Source organism: Acanthochromis polyacanthus, chromosome 24, assembly GCF_021347895.1.
Source record: "Acanthochromis polyacanthus isolate Apoly-LR-REF ecotype Palm Island chromosome 24, KAUST_Apoly_ChrSc, whole genome shotgun sequence".
Lineage (NCBI taxonomy): Eukaryota > Metazoa > Chordata > Actinopteri > Pomacentridae > Acanthochromis > Acanthochromis polyacanthus.
This window is the reverse complement of record NC_067136.1, coordinates 2,109,835-2,134,920: the sequence shown is the minus strand read 5'-3', so window position 1 is coordinate 2,134,920 and position 25,086 is coordinate 2,109,835. Positions and strand designations below refer to the sequence as shown.

Genomic DNA, 25,086 nt, shown 5'->3' with positions numbered 1-25,086 from the left:
CAGAGCAACCTCCAAAGAAATTAAAGGTGAACTCCAAGGCCAAGGTACATCAGTGTCAGATCGCACCATTCGTCGTTGTTTGAGCCAAAGTGGACTTCATGGGAGACGACCAAGGAGGACACCACTGCTGAAAAAAACTCATAAAAAAGCCAGACTGGAATTTGCAAAAATGCATGTTGACAAGCCACAAAGCTTCTGGGAGAATGTCCTTTGGACAGATGAGACCAAACTGGAGCTTTTTGGTAAGGCACATCAACTCTATGTTCATAGACTCAAAAAGCAAGCATACGAAGAAAAGAACACTGTCCCTACGGTGAAACATGGAGGAGGCTCAGTAATGTTTTGGGGCTGCTTTGCTGCATCTGGCACAGGGTGTCTTGAAAGTGTGCAAGGTACGATGAAGTCTGAAGACTATCAAGGCATTCTGGAGAGAAATGTGCTGCCTAGTGTCAGAAAGCTTGGTCTCAGTCGCAGGTCATGGGTCTTCCAACAGGACAACGATCCAAACCACACAGCCAAAAACACCCAAGAATGGCTGAGAGAAAAGCGTTGGACTATTCTAAAGTGGCCTTCTATGAGCCCAGATCTGAATCCCATTGAACATATGTGGAAGGAGCTGAAACATGCCATTTGGAGAAGACACCCATCAAACCTGAGACAACTGGAGCTGTTTGCTCATGAGGAGTGGGCCAAAATACCTGTTGACAGCTGCAGAACGCTCATTGACAAATACAGAAATCGTTTAATTGCAGTGATTGTCTCAAAAGGTTGTGCAACAAAATATTAAGTTATGGGTACCATCATTTTTGTCCAGCCCTATTTCATTAGTTTGTTTTTTAAATAATTATGTTAATCAACAATTCAAAAGTGATGGCTGATTTTGATTATTTCATTTTCAATAAATTTTTATTTATTGTTACTTTTGTGAGTTTCAAGTGATTTCAGTGAGAATTGTGGGTTTTTCCTTCTTTAACTGAGGGGTACCAACAATTTTGTCCACGTGTGTATAGTCTATGTGATACAAGTATGGACAGTTCACCCACCTAAAAAGCAACAAAACAGGCCACACCACTGCTGCTCTTCTATTATTTTGGTGGTTATAGATAAGTAAGGCCTATCTTTATTCTCCCTAGAACATACTGCAGTTGGTGCAGCTGATGATGGTGCTGCCCATTTCAGCTGCCCAGTGTGAGAGGGGCTTCTCTGCGCAGAACCGCATAAAGGGCTCCAAAAGAAGCAGCCTTGCAGTCTCCACCACCGAAGACCTCATGAGGATCAGCTTGGAGGGGCCATGTCTTGAGGACTTTGATCCAAGTCCTGCTGTGGACCGCTGGATGAGCTCAGCCAAGCGAGCCAGGACGACTTGAATACAAAAAGATGTGGGACAGGGATGTTCTCTGTGCTAAATAACTGAGCCTACTGCTTGGCTTGTTGTGTGAATGTTAATAATAAAGTTGTGTGATTCATAGTGAAAACTCATAGTGCTCCTAAATTTTTTTCTGTGCTCCTAAATTTTTTGATTTCGGAGCACCTGTGCTCCTAGTGAAAAAGCTAAGCGTACAGCCCTGGCTTTAGTGCAGAAATCATTCCAGCAGATCTTCCACAAGTAAATATTTGTCAGTGAAGTTGTTGCAGGTCATTAAACCTGTGAACTCCAAGCAGCACTTTGTGGATAGTTTTTGGTCCCGTCATGTTTTTCTTCACTCTGGTTCATTTTTCAGTCTAAAATCCTGCAGTTCTTTATAGAAAAACGTTGTCAGTTGGTGAAGTTGAAGACGTTAACAGAATCTGACTCTTAGATGAACGATTTCAGACCTGATGTGAGTTTTCTTCCTAGCTGCTGTTCTGTGTTTTATTTTAGATCCTGCTGATAATTTGAGCTTCTCAAACACAAACTACATGAGAAAATATTCATATATATTTTAGTGGTGGGACACAGTTATAAGAATTGATGTTATTAATTACAGGCTTTGTAACAAATTCATCACAATTAATCACACTTTTGTCAAATAGTAATATTTGACACAATAAGTGAAGTTTTTCAATTCAAGTAAAATTGTGGGTGACAGTTGAATCAATGCATAGACATATGTGTTTAGAATATATAAATTATATAAAGTAGGACATTGTAACAGTTGAGGTTGTGTGACGTACCCTTAGGAAAGACTGTACAACGCCACCAGAGGGCGTGGTTGCCATCTTTTTTCACTCTCGTTATGGACGCATTCCTGACGCTGAGCTCTCATATTTATTTTCTACCACTGGACTCACAAGTGATGCATGGATTCGTACCAGCGATTTTGTTTGTATGATAAAATAGCAGCCGTGTAACGGGGCTTGGTAAGGTTATGTCTGCCTTTTTGTTGTAATAAATAAGCACATTGTGGAGACCCCAGACCTGCGTGGCTGTGCACTTTTGTGTACGTTTCCTAACTTTCAACGCTCTCAAAACCTCACTAAATACGGAAATACGGATCCAGACCCATCACAACATATAGAAAAAAGTGATTTTGATGATTTAAAGCCCGGACTTAGTCGTTTTTCCCCCACTATAAGGCACATAACATCAGCATAAGTAGTTCTAGAACCTTCAAAAAGTTGAAAATCTCCAGATTCATTCTGTTTTCATAGTTTCTGGGTCTGATAAATGGTGTCATTTTGATGGGTCTTTTTTTAGGAATATATATTATTATTTCTGTATTTTTTAGAAAGAAAGTTTCTAACTAAGTTCTTAAAGATAAATATTTTTGTTGTTTAATTTATTCTTCTTCCAAATAGACAGAGCCTCGACAAAGTAAAAACTTATTCCACAACAGTGTACACACAAAACAAAAGTAAGCTCAAGCACTGTCTTGAAAAGCAGTCTATTATGGGATGGCTACACCGTTAGCCATTAGCAGGACTGTGGTAGCTAACATTAGCTCTGGGGCTAACAGCAGCATGTTTTACATTGAGGTGATACCGTCAGCTTGAAGTGCTGCAGTGATCGGAAAACTCTTTCGGCACCAACCACGTTTTATCCAAGCTGACATCTGGAAGATTTTTACAAGAAAACTTTCTGCCCAACAAGCTCAATGCGTCTCATCTTCCCCCACTGTTCCTGTGCCTGGCTTCACTCAGTGCTTCCTGGGCTTCTTCTTCATGGCTGGCAAACAGACTTTAGGTTCATTACCACCACCTACTGAGATGGAGCATTCATCAGAGTTACTGGTGTGGCAGAAGTTAAGGAACTGAACTCTATGCACTGCTTTATCCTCACTAGGGTCATGGGGGGTGCTGGAGTCTATCCCAGCTGACTCGGGTGAAGGCAGGGGACACCCCGGACAGGTCACCAGTCTGTCACAGGGCTACATATACAGACACACAATCACACTCACATTCACACCTACGGACAATTTAGAGCAATCAATTAACCTCAGCATGTTTTTGGACTGTGGGAGGAAGCCGGAGTACCCGGAGAAAACCCACGCATGCACAGGGAGAACATGCAAACTCCATGCAGAAAGATCCCAGGTCCAGGCCGGGATTTGAACCGGGGATCTTCTTACTGCAAGGCGGAAGTGCTAACCACTACGGCACTGTGCAGCCCTGAGAAAAGTGTGACTAAATGAATTAATTTATTTAGCGCGTTATTTTGGTGCATTGAATTAATCAGAATTAATGCGTTAAAGTCCCAGTCCTAATATATTTATAGTCAGCAGAGTTCATCTAAAGGCTCTTTAGAAACAACAAGAAGCTCAGTTTGAACTTCAGTGTGAACTTCTACACTAAATCAACCTTAATTCTTCTGTTTAAAAGACATTCATGGATGTAACATCAGGTTTTTCTTTGTATTTTCTCTAATGTGATGTTTTAGCTTCATTAAATGACCAAACATGTCCAGACCTGAATATTATAGAAGCTTTATGACATCAAGCAGAGAAACAAAATAAAACAGTTCAAGACTAAAGAAGAACTCTGTTTAGTGAAAGAAGATTTATTTAATGAAATACAAAATTACTGAAGAAAACCTGAAGAGTCAACATGAAGTTTGATTATTGATGTTTTAGTGAATTTATATGCAGGTTTTGGATGTTTAGGTGAGTTGATGTAAAGATTTTGGAGAAGTAATATGCAGATTCTTGATGTTTTGATGAGGTCATATGCAGGTTTCAGATGGTAGTCTCGTTAGCATCCAGGTTTGTTCTTTTTTTGTTTGTTTCTGTCCAGGTTTGTGACATTTCAGAGTTAACATCTATTCACAGCCTTCTTCAGTCTGACAGGTTGTTATGAAGCAGAGCTGGATGGAAATCACTTTGGGTTTTTGACAAATCAAAGTGAAATGAATGTTACTGAATGAATATTCTCTGTGATAAATACCAACAGATCAGTTTTCTAATCTAATCTTCTATCAGCTGCACTTTAAACGGACCAAACCGGTTCAACACACCTGAGAACACTTTCATCTCACACTCTCTGGTCTTTCATCTTCATTGACTTTTTGTCTCCTTTGTTATAGAGGTCACTATGTCTGCAGACCTGGAGGCTGCACATTTACAGTCTTTTTTTTTCAAGACAGCGCCACCTACCACAATGGATGTCACTAAAGTGCACAATTTACACTTTTTAAGGAGGATTTCACTCAGAATATACTTAGAATTTGAAAGGTTTATTCAGGGAGTATCCACAGAAAGTACTACTTCATGTCCAAGTATGTACAATATTAAAGGTTAGTTCCACCCAAATCCTGCTTATTATTGTTATTATTATTATAAGTTGGTTGCTCAGACTTGCATTCAGACATGCTGTGGAATTCTACTTTTGTCATTATCATGTGACATGTTGGATAAAATAATGAACACATGAATGAATGCAGTGAATTCAGTGCTGAAGTGATGAAAACAACCAAATGGGGACATCTAGTGTCCAACTCCTGGCTTTGCATTGGAAAGACTGGAGTCAAAATAAGAGTAAAACTTGTCAGTGTCGTACTAAAAATGGGTTTAATTTTTTAAATAACACAAACCAAAGAACCTGTTCAGTGTCTGTTTGATTCAGAGCTGAAAGAAAATAAGATTCATGTGATGATTTATTGGATAAAAAATGTTGAAGCATCAAAATGAATTCAGTGTTGAACAGAAACAACTTCATCATGAACAGAAAATGAGTTTTATTGAAGCTTATTCATGTTTCTCATGATAATTATTTAAACAGAGGTAAATTACATGAAGAATAAAACAGGTCTGAGGAAAACAAAGGGGAAGCAAATATACATTCTGGATTCAGTTTAGGAAAACATGGACAAATGAAAGAAGCTGAACGTTTTAGAAAATCCAGAATTGATGATGTTTTACAGTCTGAACTGTGACAGAATATTTAGTCAGTGGACAGAATCACAAGCAACTTTATGGAGCAAATATGGGAACAGACTGAAGGAATTTGGTTCCAGTTGTTGTTGATTCTGATGAAAAACAGATAAAATACAAAGAAATGTAGAAATTATTAATAGAAAAATACAAACTGCAGAGTTTACAAGCAGCATCCAGATCATATAAAACCAGTCCTGTACATAAACCTAGTTTTCTTTTTTCCCCTGAAACAAACTTTATTAACAGAAGAAAGCCATTTATTGGAACAACACAATATTGGAAAAATAACACAAACACCTGATACAGAAACTAAAATCAGATTATCCCTGTTGTTATTGTCAGAAACTTCCTGTCAGGACTTGTTCACCTCCACCGTATTTCAGTGACGTTTCATTTAATTCTCTCAACACTCAGATTCCACTCAGATTCTCAGAGTTTTTGTTCTACTTGCAAACTCTGTGTAGCTTTTGGTGATTCGGTAAAGATGGATGTTTCAGAATGATCACATGATCACACCATGTGACTGATGGACTCAGAAGTGATGCTCGATGGCCCTGAGGTCATCAACCAATCCCTGCTCAGCATGGAGGGGAGGAGCTGTTTCCATGGAAACTGTCAGAGGACGTTAGAACAGATATTAATGAAGGACTAAAAACCATCATTGACTGATTGATTGACAGGTCAGTGATTGATCAGTACCTGTAGCTCTGTGTCGATACAAAGACACCATGAGGACAGTAGAGATGAAGTATGGACAGAACACCACCAGGTGGCAGAGCAGCCTGAACACAAGCTGGAGGGAGGAGGAGACAGGGGGCGGAGCCGAGGAAGGAGGCGGAGCTGAGGAAGGGGGCGGAGCTGTGGTTGTAGGTTTACCTGTAGAGAGAAGAGAACCTGATCAGGTGACTCATATCATGGATGACTCATGAAGACCCTCACTGCCCCCACCAGCCTCCAACACCATCTCATTCACCCTACAGGAACATGAGGCGATGCTGAAGGCCAGGAATCCCAAAATCAGTAAAGTGTAACAGGATTGCAAATTTGATGGGTCACTTCTATTTGTTGGCCTTTTGTCGGCTTTATTAGAGAGGTACAGTTGAGAGGCAGACAGGAGAATATGGAGAAGAATGGGGAGAAGACCTGCAGTAAAGGTCCATGAATGGAACCCAGGCCGCTGTGTTGAGGACTGTATCCCCTGTTCATGGACAACTAACAGCACTGCAGTTGTTCAAAAGGCAACACCTCCAGAGACTACTGAGGAAAGACCACTTTGAGAGGAGGTTGCTGGCAGCCTGCTACCGTGCAGCCATCCACAACATTCTCATATTCAGCATCACAGTGTGGTTTTCTAGGAGTTCTGTGGGAGATAAAAAGGTCTTGCAAAGGGTCATAAAAACAGCACAAAGATGACTGGGAGCCCTTTGCCCTCATTGAAGGACGCTGCTCAGAGCATCGTTAAGGACTCCACTCATCCTGGTTAACATCTGGTTGAGCTGCTGCTCTCTGACAGACAAAACACAGCATCCAGGTCCAGAACCACCAGGCTAAGACAGCCTCCAGCACTTTAAATAACAATATACACCAGAAAGATCTCATGGAACTAATCATATCCATGAGGACTTATTTTTAACTGGGAATATCTCCAGCTACCTATTGCTGGACATTATTTACGTCTCTCACTGTCTACCTGTTTTAACTGAACGTATCAAATCCATGTCATCATCCTCAACCATGCAATAACCATAGTCATTTTCAGTGTGCAATATTCCATCAGTCATCTTTTTAAACTGTGCTGTAAAGCCTCATTGTGTCATTTTACCAGGGCAGTAACCATGGTGATCTATTTTAACCTTTAGTTACTGATCATAACTGTTATTTTACTGTTGTATGATGCAGAGTGTTTCTTTGTTGATGCTGATGAGCACAACGAAAAGCAACGCAACGAGCTCTGCTGTTTGTTTTGATATAATGACAATAAGTCTATCAATCTATCAATCTGTTTATCTTTCTTTGTGTTAGTTGTGTGTCTCTCCTCATGCTGTGTGTCTCTACTCATGCTGTGTGCCTCTACTCATGTTGTGTGTCTCTACTCATGTTGTGTGTCTTTCCTCATGTTGTGTGTCTCTACTCAAGTTGTGTGTCTCTCCTCATGTTTTGTGTCTCTACTCATGTTGTGTGTCTTTCCTCATGTTGTGTGTCTCTACCAGGCGTGAACTAACCGTGACGTCACCCGTTGGTTTCAACACCGAGAAAATGAAGCCCAGATTTTGCTACTTCCTGGTCGCCGTTTTGGATTTTTTGGAGCCAGTTACGTAAAAAGCGTCATCAAACAGACTGGACCGGAGAGCAACTAGGGGAGGACCAGTCTATGGGCGAGCCAGACTGAGAGCTGAAGACCTTCTTATCCCGCCCACGTTTTACCGCAGAGGCTTCTGTTGCTGTCTATCAAGTATAGCCACGCCCCCTGGCTCCGCCAACTGTAATGATTTATTTAAAATTCAGTATTGATTTATTTTAAGATCGGCCACCTGATCTCTCATTTTGACCATGAAAACTAACGGGAAAAAAATCCTGAGCTGTAGAACATCAGTCTATCAAATTTTATTTTTTCGGATGATGAATTGGGGTCTATGGAGCAAAAGCTTTTTGGAGCCAACCCTAGCGGACGGCGTGATATTGCAAGTTTTTGACACTTCTGGGTGGGCTTCAATTCTGGAGCCAGATGCTACGTCTACTATATATACAGTCTATGGACTCTACTCATGTTGTGTGTCTCTCCTCGTGTCGTGTGTCTCTCCTCGTGTCGTGTGTCTCTCCTCATGTCGTGTGTCTCTCCTCATGTCGCGTGTCTCTCCTCATGTCGCGTGTCTCTGCTCATGTTGCGTGTCTCTACTCATGTTGTGTCTCTCCTCATGTCGTGTGTCTCTCCTCATGTCGTGTGTCTCTCCTCATGTCGTGTGTCTCTCCTCATGTCGTGTGTCTCTCCTCATGTCGTGTGTCTCTCCTCATGTCGTGTGTCTCTCCTCATGTCGTGTGTCTCTCCTCATGTTGTGTGTCTCTTTCAGTAGAAGAATCCTGACCTGTGACAGAGATCCAGCTGGATGGAGACTCTCTGTGACTGCTGATGTTACACCTGTAGAGGCCTTCATCAGACCTGGAAACATGGAGGATGGTCATGTGACCTCCGGGCTCAGTCCTGATGAGGGAGCCATCTTTATAGAAAGCAGCTGGGAGGGGGGAGTCCTGGTTTGATTGACAGCTCAGAGTGAGGGGCTCTCCCTCCATCACAGGGAGGACAGGACTCTGCAGGATCACTGATCCACCTCAACACAGAGACAAACTACAGCATTTCATCCATTCACACACAGCTTCATCAGCACTGACTGCACAGCTCATCTTACCAGAAACAGTGAGGTGGATGCTCTGACTGGCTGCTGCCTCCATGGACTCACACCAGTAAACTCCACTGTCACCTGGAACCATGTAGCCGATGGTACAGCTGGAACCAGATGGTTTTCCCCATCCATCTCCACACTGAGTTCTGGTTCCTCTGGTTATGTTTCTCCTCAGAGTCCATCCAGCAGATCTGTCTTCATCCTCACAGCTCAGAGAAACAGACTTTTCTTTAAAAAACTGAGATCTGTTGGGACTCAGGTTCAGCTTCACCTGGTTTGTTCTGCAGCTCATCAGTGAGAGCAGAACTAAAGAGACATGAAGGTTAGTCTGAGACACGACAACATTTCATCTCCAACATAAATCCTCCATTGAGGCCAACAGAACAAACCTCCATGGTTCTATTTCCAACATTTAAAGAAGCTTCTTCTGATCTTTGTAGCAGAACGTTCAACACTGGAAGTCTCACTGACCTTTACAAAGACTTCTCATGAACTTGAATTATTGTTGTTTATTTTTGAGCCAAACTTTGCTAAAATCACACAAACCTCCAAAGACAATCAGAGATAACTTACAGATCCACAGCAGAGATGTTCCCTCCATCCTGATCTGCTGATATAAACCCTCCTCCTTCCTGCCTCTCTGCTGTGGTTTCCTCTGATGTGAACAGTTTCTGAGTTTGACCAAAATGAAACAGAGAACTTCAGGTGAAGTTGAGGCTCTGAACAGGAACGTGAAGCAGAAACACACAGAAACCAAATGTGGAGAATCAATAAGTGGCAGCAGAACCTGAATCAGAACATCAGCAGCTGTGTGATGCCTTCACCGACAGCGTGATGCCTTCACCGACAGCGTGATGCCTTCACCGACAGCGTGATGCCTTCACTGACAGTCTGAGCAGCTCTGAAGGACTGTTGGAGGTTTGGTATGTTCATAATCATGAAGCAGCTCTGTAGATCTGTAACTTTCTCCACATTAATAACAGATTTACTGATTGTTATCTTCAATCTTTGGTTTCATCATTTCATGCTGGTAGAAACAAACAAACCATCTGTAAATGACAACGGTTCCGCTGAGAGGAAGTCAGACGGAGGTTTTGCTTCTGCAAACTTCAACCACTGAACTGTGGTCAGAAGAAGAGGCGAGGCTGCAGGAAGTCGGTGGTTGAAGTCACTCACAGCTTCATATAACTTGGTTTCGTTTTTTTTTTTGTTTGTGAGCAGCTTTTGTGAACTCTGGAGATCAGATTTCCAGTGACCTGCCTGGTTTTTATTAACTATCTCTGCATTCTCTGACAGATGAGCTGAAAAAAGAGCTGAGGTTTGATCCAGAATCAGAGGAAACTGATGCTGGTGTCTAACTGACAGCTGTTAAACTTTAAACCTTAAAACCTTTTTTTGACAAGTCAGAGTGAAATTCAAGTGATTGATTGAATATAGATTTCTAACCAGTGATCTCTCAGCTGTAGCTCCAGCACACTGAATGGACCAAACAGGTTCAACACACCTGTGAACACATTCATCCCACTGGGTCCTTCAGTCCTTTACTGGGTTTTTGTCTGCCTTTCTGAAATAGTGCTGCTCACACTCCAACACAGTAGGTGGCAGTAACACACCACCTGAAGAATTCTGTTGCTTCACTTCCTGTGCCCTGCCCCATGACTGGATGAAAATCACAAACACACCTGATCGGCTTCAGGTGAGTGAGATCGGCTTTTGTGTAGCTCATGTGAAGACTGATGGCATGAAGACTGACAACATGTGTTTAGTGAAGAATATATTCACTACCAGTCCAAGGTTTGGACACACTTTCTCTTTCATTTCAATGAGAAAATGTGTCCAAACGTTTGACTGGGAGTGTCGTAGTTCAGTAAATGCTGTCAGGTGTCCAGACTCTGGTTGCTGTACGTAGTGAATTTATTTAATAAAATCACTGGAGCTTTCAGAACTATTTAACTCTGTGGTGTTGAACTGTGTTAGATTTCACTGGTGTTTCCTGTTCCAGTGGTGTTTGATTGTAAAGACAAAAAACGATCAGTAGCAGATAAAACCAGCAGGTGGCAGCACATGAGCACAGTTTGTCCAACAACCAGTGATGGTTTTAACTCTTCAGTCTGACCTTCATACTCTAAACACCTGCAGCAGGTTCTGGATGTCTATTCCTCCTGCCTCATTTTTGTCCACTGTGGTTCATTTTTCTGTCTAAAGTCCTGCAGCTCTGTGGAAACAGAACAACATGAAGAAGGAGAGAACTCAGAGATGTCTTCTGTCAGTAGGACTCAGTTATAATAAAGACAGACTGAAGGCCGGTAGTTCAGAGAGTTAAAGACTGTCTGATGCCAGATGTAATATTTGGAACAAACTGAACTCAACAGATTTGTATAAACTTCCATTGCTCACAGATTTGTGGTCTGACTGTATGAGTGTCTCCACAGCATGTTCTGGTCCAGGTTCTGGTTCTGGATGGTGCTGGTGGCTGCGTTAGCCGTCCCCCTTCAGGGTGAGTTGCTCTTATTAAAGGACTGTGTATGAATCCAGCTGTGACACTGGGAGGTGGTCTGTCCTTCTGTGAACCTGTTCTGAGGATTCCACCTTCACTCCAATGACAGCCAACCACAGTTCTTCAGAGCTGGAACTGGGTTCAACTGCTCTCTGACTGAACCACAGAATCACCACCTCATTGTGAGGTTTGACTGTCTCTGTGATCAGGGTTAGGGTTAGGACAACAGTCCCTGGTAGGGTCCCCCAAGACCTACTGGTCAGGGAGAGGAAAATATGAAACAGAGCCATTCAAAGAATGACTGAAGGTGCTTTGCCACTAGCACCTACTTGGCTCGACTCAGTTTAGGTCATTTTCTGTTACAACTGAGTACCACCTCATCGTGGGTGGAGTCGTCATAGCGTTAGCGTCGATGGCTAACTAGCTATCTTATTGTCTGCATACAGGAGACAATAACATTACTTTCAAAATATCCTTGTTTGTTTAAAGTGAGCTTTCTACCAATGGGATAAGACATGTAAAAGTTTCTTGAAGTCACGAAACATTCTCTGGTTTTCATGAAGGAGTCGCTCTCGTGTGTCGTCACTTCCTGTCCAATCAGTGGTCTTAACTCTGTAGATGTCACATTATCCACTCAGGTCGCTTAGAACCCTGGCCAAGTAGGTACTAAAACAGTACCTAGTACCAGGAACTACGGCCTAATGGAAAACCTCACAAACCAAGTAGAGTCAAGCCGAGTAGGTGCTAGTGGAAAAGTGCCATAAGTGTACTGAGAAATGGAGGCCGGGGCCCCTGCTGGAGCTGGGACTGAGAGGGGACCTCACCAGTCTGGTGGTCAAGTTTCATTCAACAGGATTCAGTCGGTTAAACCCTAAAAACAACATGGAGTCATGACCACTGGGATAGGCATCGATGGGCAGTCATGTTGACCCACAGCATTGTAGATTGTTAGCTGGGCAGTGGGACATCACCTCACTGGTGGGGAAGGAACCGGAGCTGTGCAGGAGATGGACTAGTCCCATCTAGATTTATTTATTCTACCCTCCACACACCAGGACCTGGGACACTCTCCTTGTCTAGAGTTGTCCAAGGTGACAGGCTCCGGGTGGTTGTGAGAAGAATTAAATCTCACTGACTGAGCTCCACTTTGTGATAGATAGATAGATAGATAGATATTATAAACTGATAGAAACACACTTTCTTTAACTAGACATGGGACAGTATCTCTCATTGAACATTTGACAAATTCTAAGGAAAATTACAGCAATACAGAACCAATACATCGTTCTCCTAAAGACCAAACCTACATAATGTCAGAAATATATTCCCTGTAATAAACCTGAATTTAACAGTTTCATCTGGCAAATACAGAACAAATATTTAAAAAATGGAGAATTTGTGAATGTGCTGAATAAAAAAGCTTGAACCTTCTTTAAATAAAAGAAACTAAAAAGTTATCTAATTTAAAAGTTTCCATTGTATTTTACTCTAGATTTTTCTAATTGTATTGATATTGACTTGCATTATTTCAGTCCTGTTGCTGTTTGGTGTCATTGAAACGTTACATACTGACTGCTCTCTGCTGTTTCTTCTCTCTTTCAGAAAAGAAATACATCACAGCTGTCGCTGGACAGAATGTGATTCTACCATGTAAAGTTCCCAACAACAACAAACCCATCACAGCTGTAGAGTGGAGCAGATCTGAACTGGATCCAGAATTTGTTCTCCTGTACCGGGATAAGCGCTTCGATGTAGACAACCAGCATCCATCTTATAAGAACCGGGTGGATCTGCAGGACAAAGAGATGAAGGACGGAGACTTTTCTCTGGTTCTGAAGGATGTGACGAAGAACGACACTGGAAGATACGAATGTCATGTTTCTCAGGGAGAAATAACCTCTAAATCCATCTACCTGGACGTTTTTTCACCAGGTGAGTTTGTGTTGAGAGTTCAGTTTGTGTCTGATGAAGCTGCTTGGTCTCAGATCAGATGTTTGTGGTTTATAAAGATGCTGATGATGAGACTTTGGAGAAAACAGATGATCTGACTGATGTTCAAACACCTGATGTCTCTGATACCTTGGTCTGCAGCAAAGAAGATTGAAAACACTGGAGGTGGAGTGATCAAGGTTGGAGGAAACAAGGATGAAGGATACAAGGATGGAATCAATGTAGGAGCAGCAGTGGGTGTTATACTTCTTCTTGCTGTGGCTTGTGTTGGCTTTTGGTTCTATAGACGACTCACGAAGAAGAATGCAAACCTCCCAGTTCCTCCTGAAGAACCAGTAGGTCAGCAGATGTTATGAAATTCTACAATTTCATTTAGCAGACGCTTTTGTCTAAAGCGATGTACAACACAAGCAAGAATTCAGACATAAGGAAAAACCTGTAGGAAGTGCAAAAAGTGCAGAAAGTGCGATTGGTCAAAGGTGTTGCCATCAAGTTGCAGAAGAATTGCCCACCCCCCCCACCCCCCCTTTTTTTTTTTGCTTTTTGTTTTTTCAACTTTGTCAGCGCTAAATAAGTGCTGGGTTTTGGACCACCTGACTTATTCTACCCCTAAGGTGGAGTCAGATTAAGTGCCCAGGTGTTCTCTGAACAATTGAGTCTTCAATTGTCTCTAAAAGTAGAAAGGGACTCAGCAGAACGCACAGAGTTTGGTAGATTGTTCCACCATTTAGGAACAACAGAGGAAAAGAGTCTGGCTAGCGATATTGAGCCGTGCTGGGCTGGAAGCACCAGGCGTCTCTCACATGCAGAGCGAAGTGGGCGTGAAGGGGAGTAGACCTGGATCAGGGAATCCAGGTAGGCTGGGGCCGTTCTTGTAAATGTTTTTTAAGCCAGGAGGAGAGTTTTGAATTTGATTCTGGCTGCAACTGGAAGCCAGTGAAGGGAGATGAACATAACCTGGCAATAGCCAGATGAATAATTGTGTAGTACTTGATAGTACTCCACAATATCAATCTGGGACCGCTCCATGTAAATCCTTTCGGAGGAAAGAGGCACGGATTGGACATTGCAACAGTATGTCCCACCTCTGACAGGTTTGTTTTTAGCCAATCGCAGGATCTTCACAACGAGCGGAGCCAATTGGTAGATTAAACTCTTACCAAAACCCGTAGGTAAAAAAGCACAAACATCTTTACCATCCAGAAATGCGCAAAGCGCCTCTCGTTGTTCTTCCTTCAAAGAAGCGATAGGAGATTCAGCTAAAACTGACTTAATAGCAGCATCTACACGATGGTTGTCCTCCGTTGCCATGTTTGTTTTGATCTACTGGTGCTTGGTGTCGTCATCACACCCGGATATCCCGCCCCACACACGAATACTGCTGCGTGATTGGCCCGAGCCAACTTGGCTCTGTACGAACAGTGAATGCAGGAGCGGAGCAAGATGGTTTCTTGAGAGATTTGTGAACTCACAAATATCGCGAGAAATCAACTTGCTGGCAAGGTTAAGATGAACAGGGGAGTGATATGAGCTCTTTTGGGCTGGTTGAAGACCAGACGTGCTGCTGCATTCTGGATCATCTGCAGAGGTTTGACTGTACATGCAGGGAGACCTGCCAGAAGAGAGTTGCAGTAGTCAATGCATGACATCACAAGAGCCTGAACCAGAAGTTGTGTGGCCTGTTGGGTCAGGAAGGGTCTGATCTTCCTGATGTTGTAGAGGGCATAACGACAAGATCGAGAAACTGAGGCCACGTGAACCTTAAAGGTCAGCTGGTCATCAATCATGACACCCAGGTTTCTGGCTGAGTTTGTGGGCACAAGTAGGCTCGAGTGAAGTTGGACATGAAACCAGACATGAAAGTTTTTCTGAACAGCATCAGAACAAACCAGAGCTTGTGTAACTTTGATGGAAGCAGCAGCAGCAGAACAAAGAGAATCCAGGTGTGGACCAACCATGTGGTCTCTCCTTTAACTGCCACCTTATGGTGGTGGAGGGTTTGTGAGCTCAGAGGATGCTGGGAGCTCTGCTGTCTGGAGCTCAGCTCCTGCTAGGGTTTCTATTGGCAGTTTTTTCCTTCCTGCAATATTTAATCTGGTTCATTGTCAGTAGAATATTTTTGCTGTAAAACATCAGAAACGTAAACAGACTTATAGAAACAGATCCTGAACCTTCTGAACATTGAGCATAGAGGTGAATTTGAAATGCATTGTCTTTTACATTAATCATCATAATTGCTCCATTTATAAGAACCTAAAACTGTCAAAACAGAAAGAATCACCTGATTTTTAACTTTCCGATGGTCCTTGAACTGCTCACCCATCAAAAATACAGATGATTTTCTGTGACAGGATTCAGTGAAAACTATACATTGAGAGAATCCATTAGTGACTCATCCACACCAACGGTCATATGAAAACTACACAGAGTTTTCAGGTGAACTGCAGACAGTGTTTACACAGAGCAGACGAGACGAATGTGGACACAGATTAACAACATAAATATTGACAGAATTTAGTCACCACTTTATTGTCAGTGTTTTAGCTGTTAGCTGATGTTCTGAACTGTTCTACAGAGTAAAGGTGCAGCTTGTTTTATAATTTTTTTTAAATACTGCTGAGAGGTTTGTGTCACTTTAAGGTTTTGTTTGTTGCTTTATGTTTTGTTCTGTTACTCTCCAGAATATCTTTGCACTGACTGACTTTACAGAAATTATCTGAACCCAAGTCAAACTGATGATCTTTATAAAGAAGTGTTTTTAATGTTTTATCTGTTTTACAGTATAAATGTGGAGCCAATTTTATATATTTTCTATATTAGAATACAGAATAGAGAATGTACTGAGGTACTTCACAGAAATCATTGTTTATATTGTAAGACTGTAAATAATGAACGTTTTTGCACTTCTGGTTTGATGCCAAACTCAGTGTCTTAGTACTTGTCCTCTGTACAATGATAATAAAGTTAAATTTAATTAGTGATCTGTGTTTAATTATAATCTCTAGATCTGTAAATCTACACACATTGATACTCCCTCAAACCCTTTCAGCTGTAAACATTAGCTGTTAGCAGCTCTGCTAGTGTTCTGGTTCATGTTTTTCACTAACAACGTGATGATGCTTCACTGATTTTTACAGATTTTTTACCGCAGAGAATAAACTACATTTTTAACTAAAAGTGCAGCTCTCTGGATGTTTTCATCTGCAAATAACTGATTATGAAGCTGACACTAACCCAGTTCATTGTTGGTTTTTGCTTGTAGAACAAAACAACGTTGCGTCAGAAATGTTTATTTTACTGGTTTGATGATGTTTTCCTGCTGACACCAGTGTAGAAGCTGGACAGAGGATTAGTTGTTGTTCATAATCAATCTAATTAGAATTTATTTGACTGTTTTGTGGCTTTTGGACCAACAGATGCTCCAATATTATGTAAAAGACGTGTTATTAAGTCTGAGACGCTGAATGATCATGAACTGTCTAGAAAATCTGAGTTAAATGATAAAAACATCTAATTTTACCACAAAGGAAGAAGACGATGTTAAAATGTCGTCAGCAAACAGAAGCATTAAAGTGACTCCTTAAGGTTTGGGTTTCTCCATGGAACTGTGTCCAGAAAAGAGGATTTAAAATGGAACCAAGTGTCCAGATAAACTTGCCTCCAAAAACAATATATAGTCACTTTATCAGTATGTGCAATTTATCGCTCCTGTTTTTCTATAATTGCCATTTTTTTGTCATTAGATTTTATTGTACTTTTATTAGATTTTATTCTATTTTTATTTATTTCTTTATTGTATAGATTTTTCTAAGCACCAGATGGGGCAGCGCTCCCAATTTCAGTGTATACCCGTTATACAATAACAGTTGTGAAGTCAAAGATCCTGGTCATCATAAGAGGTAAGACACAGCTGCTGTTTGGACCGTGAGGACGACTGAATAAGAGGACTTGAAATGTTTATTTTGTGTGAAGACATTGAAGTTTAATTTAACAAATTTGGTTCACATTCAAAAAACTATTGCATTGAAAGTCAATTAAAGTTTATTTAGTAAATGTGTAAATTTAATTTCTTTGGTTTAAAAAACGTGATGTTTGAAAACACCATGTCTTTTTCTATTTATATTGAAGGTTATCAAGGTGTCAACTTTCATTCTATCTTTAAACCAACAATTATCAATAAAACAAAGAAAAAAGACAGAGTTGTCCCTTTGGGTTCCTCATGGTCAAACAGGCTTTTTTCAAGTTTGGCCAAAGCTGTGTTGAAACACGTACAGAACTTGACAATAATAAAGGCATTCTATTAAGTCTGTTTCAACAAACAAACATGTGGAGTCAGTGTGAGTTTATTAAAGCGTTGTTCAGGATCCAAAACACATGCAAGTATCAGCTGTTTCTGTTTTTATCACCAAAAAAGACCCACCACTGATATTCATCAACAGCCTGTTTCCACATAGTCTGAACTGGATGAACTGCGCCACCTGGTGTTGAAGGCAGGGAGACACAATTCAATGCAGATAGATGTAATAATCTGACTTTATTCCTAAAGCACATTCTAGAAACACTTTAAAGAAGGCTGGTCAGTCCGAACATGGAGAAAGATCCTCAAAGTAAATCAATATTACGGATAAATAAAACATAAAAAAAAATTACACATTCACAAGATTTCATGTCAACAGAGACCAACGAAGCTAACTAGCTCGTTAGCTAATTTCCACAGTATGTCTGGAGGTTTTCAGAGGAGTGAATGGAGTTCTGATTTATTCGTGTACGAACACAGAACTGTGGAAACAAACAAATGTTTTATAGTAGCACAATGTGATATTAGAAATCTTATACACACAAAGGTTAGCTCATTCATAAGGAAAAACATTAAAGATTAATCTCTTATTGTTGTCTGGACTCTGTTTCTGGTCAATCTGTGGCTTCCTGCTAACTTAGCTGCTAGCCGTTAGCACAGCATTAGCCACCATAAAAGCAGATGATGTCCTGATTTGTTTAGATGTTTGTGCTTCTTATTCAGTTTTTGCAGGTTGTGTCCATCAGTCATAACAGATTATTAAAGTTAGTCTATCTTTAAAAACATATCACAGTACTACAGTTAGCATTAGCCGTGGTGGGCCACTTAGTGATAGCGTTGGCCTAGCACTGCACCGACATGAACAGGTGAATTATTCTGGTGTTTTCAGGGTAACAGGGTGTTTGTCGAGGATTGTGGTGTTAATTAAACCTTCAGTAACAACATTAGCATCTCTGGCTAACAACCCCAACTGTCGCTAATCAGGTAAATGAACTACGATGCTGCTGTGCTTGATGCTAAACCGCATCCACGTGTTGTTCAGCATCAACAAAGACAAGAAACACACCAATTAAACTTCACTAAAGGTTTTTGTTCCAGTTCAAGATACAGAAATTGATCATCAAAATCAACCTCATAGTTTTGACTATTACAGAAACAAAATGGCCACAAGGACACAAAATGGCTGTCTAACCATGCACAGTCACACTCACTGGTTGGTTCTAAACCCCTTCACTCTGCGTTGTGTAATTTTTCCTATAGGAAAGTTGGAAGGCTGAGACGTCTTCTCAGTGTCATTTATTCTGGTAAATATTAGAAAACCTCTGATCAGTGTGAAAAAGGGAGCAGTATGTTCATTAGGCTGATGTCTCAAACTGCCCAAACACATATTCAAACATAAAAACATTAAATAGATGTCAACACACTCCAGTGGACATCTGAGGAGATCATAGTGTACATATACTCATAAAATAAACAAAAACACATTAAGAAAACAACCATTTCTGACCCTGCTGTGCTCCACAACCTACCTCATGTACGCCTCTGAGGAACTGACAGTAAGTTACACACTACAGCTCCAGAGAGGGCGCTACTGAGCTAACAATAAATGAGAACCAAATTACAGCAAATGGAATTATTTACCATACATATACTGTTACAGCTGCAGGGACACAAAACGATCACAAAAACACAACAAATACAGATAACAGAGTATTTTTCTTCTTTTAAAATAGCTTTACAAGTGTAACAAAAGATTAAAAATAGGCCATGAGTTTAAATGTTTACAGTAAAATGACATTACAACCTCTAACAGTGAATAACAATAAAATGTACACTGTTTTTATCAAAAGAAAACTGAAATCTTTTACTAAATACGTGACATCCCAGAGGTTTTTGGGAGACATTATGTCAGCACACTGCTTTACTGTCTTTTTTAAAACTACTTTACAAACTTTTCCAGCCACAAGAAACCTGTTGGTCAAAATAAAATTCACTAAAAATCTAAATGCACGAAGAATTTTGCAGTTCACTGTGATAAAAGTCACTCATGCATGTTTTTAAATCAGCATACCAATAATAAACAGCATTTATTGTCTGCAGTTTGACAGATGACCCAGCTGATGTCTCCACAGTACAGCCAGCACTTCACTTCCTCATATTCCCAGCAGGTATAAAAACAAGCAGCTTCCATCAGCTGGAGTCTTCAGTACGTTCAGCCGTCAGGTCAGCAGCTTCCTTTGGTTCTAGGGGATTGTTAATTTTTGCTTCTGCTGGTTTCATCGTGTGCAGCTCAGGTGTGTTTTCTTTTAACCTGAATCACATCCTTCTGCTGATCTGGATTGTTGCTCAGCACCAGTAATCTGATGTTTTACAGTTTTGAGCTCCTTCATGTGAGTATTTCCATGTTTTTCTTATTGGACTTTCTACTCCACTACATTTATTTGCTTTTTAAAAAGCAGATAGCAGAAGGAGCTTTTAAAACACAGCACATAGTGACAGACAGAAATTATAATGATTTCTAGTTATATATATATATATATATATATATATATATATAAAATACAACACCTCCTACAAATATCATTAAGAAAAAAATTCCAAATGTTTTATTAAAACAAGAGTAGAAAGTCAAGAAAATGCCCCAAAATGTTAATATCTGCTAAATTTCAGTGTAAAATGTGCAAAAAAAATATAGAAAAATATTTTATATGTTCTAAAAATTGTCCAAAAGTATTAATTGATGTTTCAGAAAAAAATAATGTAATGTGCCAAATAATAAAATATGTATAAAGTGAACAAAATGTAAAATTAAGTTCAAAATTCATGAAATGTCCCAAAATATTCATTAAAGATCATACATAAATAAAATATCCAACAATTAGTTGAAAATGTTTAGTTTATATGTATTATAATAAAAATGTAATATATAATATATAATAAAAATGGTATGTATATAAAATATTAATATAAAAGTTTTATAAAAATGTGTGAAAAAAATCTACTGAAAATGTTCTTAACGTGTTCCACCAAATGCCCAGAAATATCAATAAATCCTTCAGAAACATATCAATAGAATGTAAAAATAAAAACGATAAAATATAAATCTTCAAATTACGTAAAAATTAAATACTAATAAATGGTTCAGTAAAGTATAAATAATAATATAGTAATATTATTATTATTATTATTATTATTATATAAAATAATAATAACTTTTAAAAATTACTAAACCCACAAAGTGTATCGTGTCCAGTGTGTAAATTTTGAGAAATAGATTTTTAAAAATAGACTGAAACATATTTTTAAAATGTCCCAAAAAAATGAATAAAATGGGCTAATATATAACATCCCACAAATATTTTTAGAATTGTATTCAAACTGAATTTAAAGTCATATAAAATGGTTCCCTCTGTGGCTTCATCATCAATATTCTAATGATTTATCAGTCATAAGGACCAAACCAGCATTTATATAGTAAAAAAAACACGTGTAGTTTTAGTGACGTAGTTTAGGTGACGTAGTTTTGTTGCGCATGCGTACATCGACTTGTCTTCCATATTGTCTTGTGACTGGTGCAATTATGAAAATTTTACGTTTATTTTGCATCATGGAAATCATCTTGGCCGTGTTTCCTGGTGAGTGTTTGTTTGGACCCGTCTACCAGTGACCTCTGGTCACACGCAAATATCTGTAAATATCTGTATATTTGTATGTTGGGTACCATGCGGTCAGCGCTACGTCCGTTCCCACATGTGGTAGGCCACAAGCCTGCCGACCGCTGATCTTTGTTCTCCTAGACTGGGCTAGTTTTACATTATTCTGTGCAAACCTGTGACTTTTATCGTCTCTGGAGCTGCTGCTGTAACTCTGGAGACAGTTTGTTTCTAAGTTGTTATTGTGTCGCCGTCGGACTCGATGTGACTCAGCAGGAAGTCTGACGAAGGTTTCAGACTTCACTCTATCATCATCTCAGACAGTTCTGATCCTATTTGTATGTTTTCTTACATTTTTGATTATTTTACATCTCTACTAAGATTAATGAAGCAGATACAGTTTTGAACAAAGTTTCCTGTCCTCCTGGAATCACTGAAACTCTTTGTCCAACAACAATCATTCATTTTAATTCCTCACCTTTATTCATAGATTTATTTAAGTGTTCTGGAAATATTTCAGAATCTACTGGCTCAGAACTAAACATACAGGAATGTAATATCTGGTTAAATGTCTTTTGGCCATTTTCACCTCAGTACTGGATGGTTCTGGTTTGATCTTTGACTCCTCTGGACAGAATTGGTAGTTTTTGTCCGAATCAAAGATAATCTGTGTTCCTGATTGAATGCTCTCTGTACTAAATACTAATAAATGATCAATGTTCTAATCAGTGATCTACAGCTGCAGTACCAGCATTTTAAAGGACCAAACATAAAAACATATTGATGTGATTTCTGCATCAGGGTGGGCCATAAGTTTCTATACATCGGAAAAATAAACATTTTATGTTGGACAACTGTTTTTATTTATATAATGTGCTCTATATGATCACCATTGTTCTGAAAACATACTAATACGTGTTTTCCACTGTTGATGATCTTGCATTAGCACAGTTGAAGTTATGCTTGTAATGGCAAATATGACAAAATCTACTGGATCTTAACTGAAAAAACAGAAACACTAGCATCTGGTTAAATTTCTCCATTTCCACCTTGGATAGATTCTTCTGGTTTCAATCTTCTGGTTTATCTTTGTCTCCTCTGGACAGAATTGGTTCAGTTGAACTAAACTTGTCGTCTTTCTGACTCAGACTCGTTTCTTCATCACAGTACAGGGCCCCCAGCTGCTTTAACTACCATTATTAGAACGTTTAGCTCACAGATGTAAAGTCTGTTCACATTAAATTCTACTAGAAACACATAAATCAGTTTGAGGACTTGATTATCGGTCCGTTCTGGCAGCCCTGGCTGGGTCCAGGTCATTTAGGTTGAACATATCGACTGTAAGGTCAGACACTAAACAGAATGATAATAGAAAAAATACAAGTAAAAGAACAAAAAGAAGCTAATTTATGATTTAAACGCAGCAGAGAATAAAGTTGATCCATGTTGTGTTTATTGTTTGAGTTTGTCAGAAGGTTTCTAAGATTCTGTTCCTGTTGTGTTCAGATCATCGGGTTGATGTGAAACCTGGAGACAATGCTCTGCTTCCATGCAGGGCTCCTGGAGACGAGAACATCAAACTGGTCGACTGGCAACGAGTTGGGCTAAACACAAGTCCAGCTGACATCTTGGTCATCCGAGATGGAAAGAAACTCCCTGACCAGCATCCATCTGTTCATGGCCGAGTGGAGCTGAAAGATCCTCAGATGAAGAACAGAGATGTTTCTGTGACTCTGAAGAACGTCACCATCAATGACACTGGAACGTACGAGTGTCGCGTTAAAACAGACAGAACCATCGGAAGCCCACCTGAGCTTATCAACACCATCCAGCTGAGAGTCAATCACTCAGGTGAGTTTCCAGTGATGAAGACAGGTGAGGTTGTAGAGATAAAGACTCACATCTGTTTCTGCTTTGAAGGTCAGCCTGAAGACTCTGAAGATGACGGAGCCAAGAATGAAGGACCCAAGAATGAAGGACCCAAGAATGAAGGACCCAAGCATGAAGGACCCAGTGACCCAATAGCAGTGTTGAAACTATTGTGTATTCTGTTTGGGCCACCTTTAGTTATAGTACTTTGTTTGTCTGTACTCGGAATTGTTTGTGGCATTCTGGCAGATTGCCAGGAGGCCTGCAGCACTGAGCTAATGGAGGTCATTCCTGTTTAAGTTATGGTGAAGAATCCAACACTTTTGACCACAAAGTTACCTCCAAGTGCTCCAAAACAAACAGTAGCTACAGGACAGAACTCCAGTTCTATGTAGGAAGCAGTAAAATGAGGGTTTCTTAGTTCATGCGGTGAAGTTTACGTTGCTGATGGAGATGTTAGAAAGGAGAAGACTGCTGCTGGACAGAACAACAGTATCTCAGGGCATCTCAGAGGTACAGACCCTGCAGCAGGTAGTTTCCTCCCCTGTAAAAGAATGGATCTGAACCAGGTTCTATTAGGACTGTTCTCCACGCACACTTATGGTAGCATTCACAGAAAGCGAACATCACATTGGTTTAGGTTTGTAACAGTACGTATGTCAGTAAGTCCACGATGTTTAGTTTGACACCTCCTGGGATACAAACTAGAGCTTCCAACAAGAACATTTTGGCAGAGCACCAGTTGTGGTGTATTTTCTGCATGTTTCAACCACAAGAGCCTTCCCTGTAGAACCCCTTTGATAAATAACTTCACCGCTATCAATCACTTCTATGCTGGCTCAAAGATAAGTTCTGTTTTTCTGTAGCTGTCACCATCAGCAATGTATAATTCTCCATGTAGACTAACATTATGACCCTCACTGTTCTGTTTCCTACATGGAGTAACGTCCTGTGACTTCATATTGTTTTAGTGAACTAAGAGTTACATCATGGGTCTTCCACCACAATGGTAACAGAAGTGCTTGAAACGGCACCTTGCTGCACTGTTTGGGATGTTTTATGGTTGTTGTTTTTTTTTATTTTTAGTCCCTTAGAGGATGATGGTGATTTTGGGTAAATATTGGGAAAGCTACCAAGATGATCTTACAGTAAATGGGAAAATGTATATTTAATGAAGCACAAAGGTAGCTCATCACAGCTAAATCATTGTTATTTTAATTATTACAGGCTTGAAACTGACTAGAAATGGGAAAAGTTGCCAAGATTATCTTATGGTATGGGGATATAAGCCAACACTTTCAACTGTTTATGATTTCAGTTGACATTTTCAATTGTGAGCCAGAGCTGTAGCTAACATGTTTAACGCATTAAGAAACTACTACAACTGTTTGCATCAAGTTTAGGCAACATTTTCAGCTTAAATCACACTTTAAGATTACATGTTCTGTTAGCCACAGTTTTAGCTTGCATGTTCAACTGTTAGCCACATATTAAGCTGAAATGTTCAACTGTTGGCCACTTTTAGCGAGCATTTCTAAATGTTACTCACACTTCTAGCCAACATTTTGAACTGGGAGCGTCAGTTTCAGCTAACATGTTGAACTGTTAGTCACATATTTAGCTGAAATATTCAGTAAACATATTTGATAGAAATATTAGAAATGGATTTCTGTTTCCTCATAATAAATGAGTTAATGCCATAAAATGTTCATCAGTGATTCCTCTTCAGTGTGAAACTTTTACTTTGCTGCTATATATTTTAAAAATGTTCTTCATTTTACGGTAAGACATTAAAGGATGGTTAAATGAATTTAAGGTTTAACTGACTGAAATCTTTCAGTCAATGTTGTGTTTCTTTCAATTTGAAATATCTGGATTTAATGAATACAGCTCAGTCAGTTCCATTTTTATATTAAGAATTCTTATTCAGTTTAACACTAGATGACGCATCAGTTCATTGAGTATTTCAGACCCAGTTTTTTCTTTTCAATTATCTGTATTTAAAGTGATGTTATTAAAATATAATTACAATGAAACAGCAGCAACATAAATGACCAAATATTCAAAGGAAGTG

The 25,086-nt window shown here is 39.8% G+C and overlaps 1 protein-coding gene across 1 annotated transcript; it reads left to right on the top strand.

Moving 5' to 3' along the window:
• Positions 1–10,383: 10,383 nt before the first annotated feature.
• Positions 10,384–24,822, top strand: LOC127532732 (uncharacterized). Its single transcript, XM_051944766.1, has 7 exons — positions 10,384–10,442; positions 11,179–11,243; positions 12,846–13,175; positions 13,335–13,532; positions 19,623–19,784; positions 22,650–22,994; positions 23,064–24,822. Exons 2-7 carry the CDS (start codon positions 11,180–11,182, stop codon positions 23,309–23,311), a joined length of 1,347 nt encoding a protein of 448 aa, XP_051800726.1. The 5' UTR covers positions 10,384–10,442; position 11,179; the 3' UTR covers positions 23,312–24,822.
• The last annotated feature ends 264 nt before the right edge of the window (positions 24,823–25,086 follow it).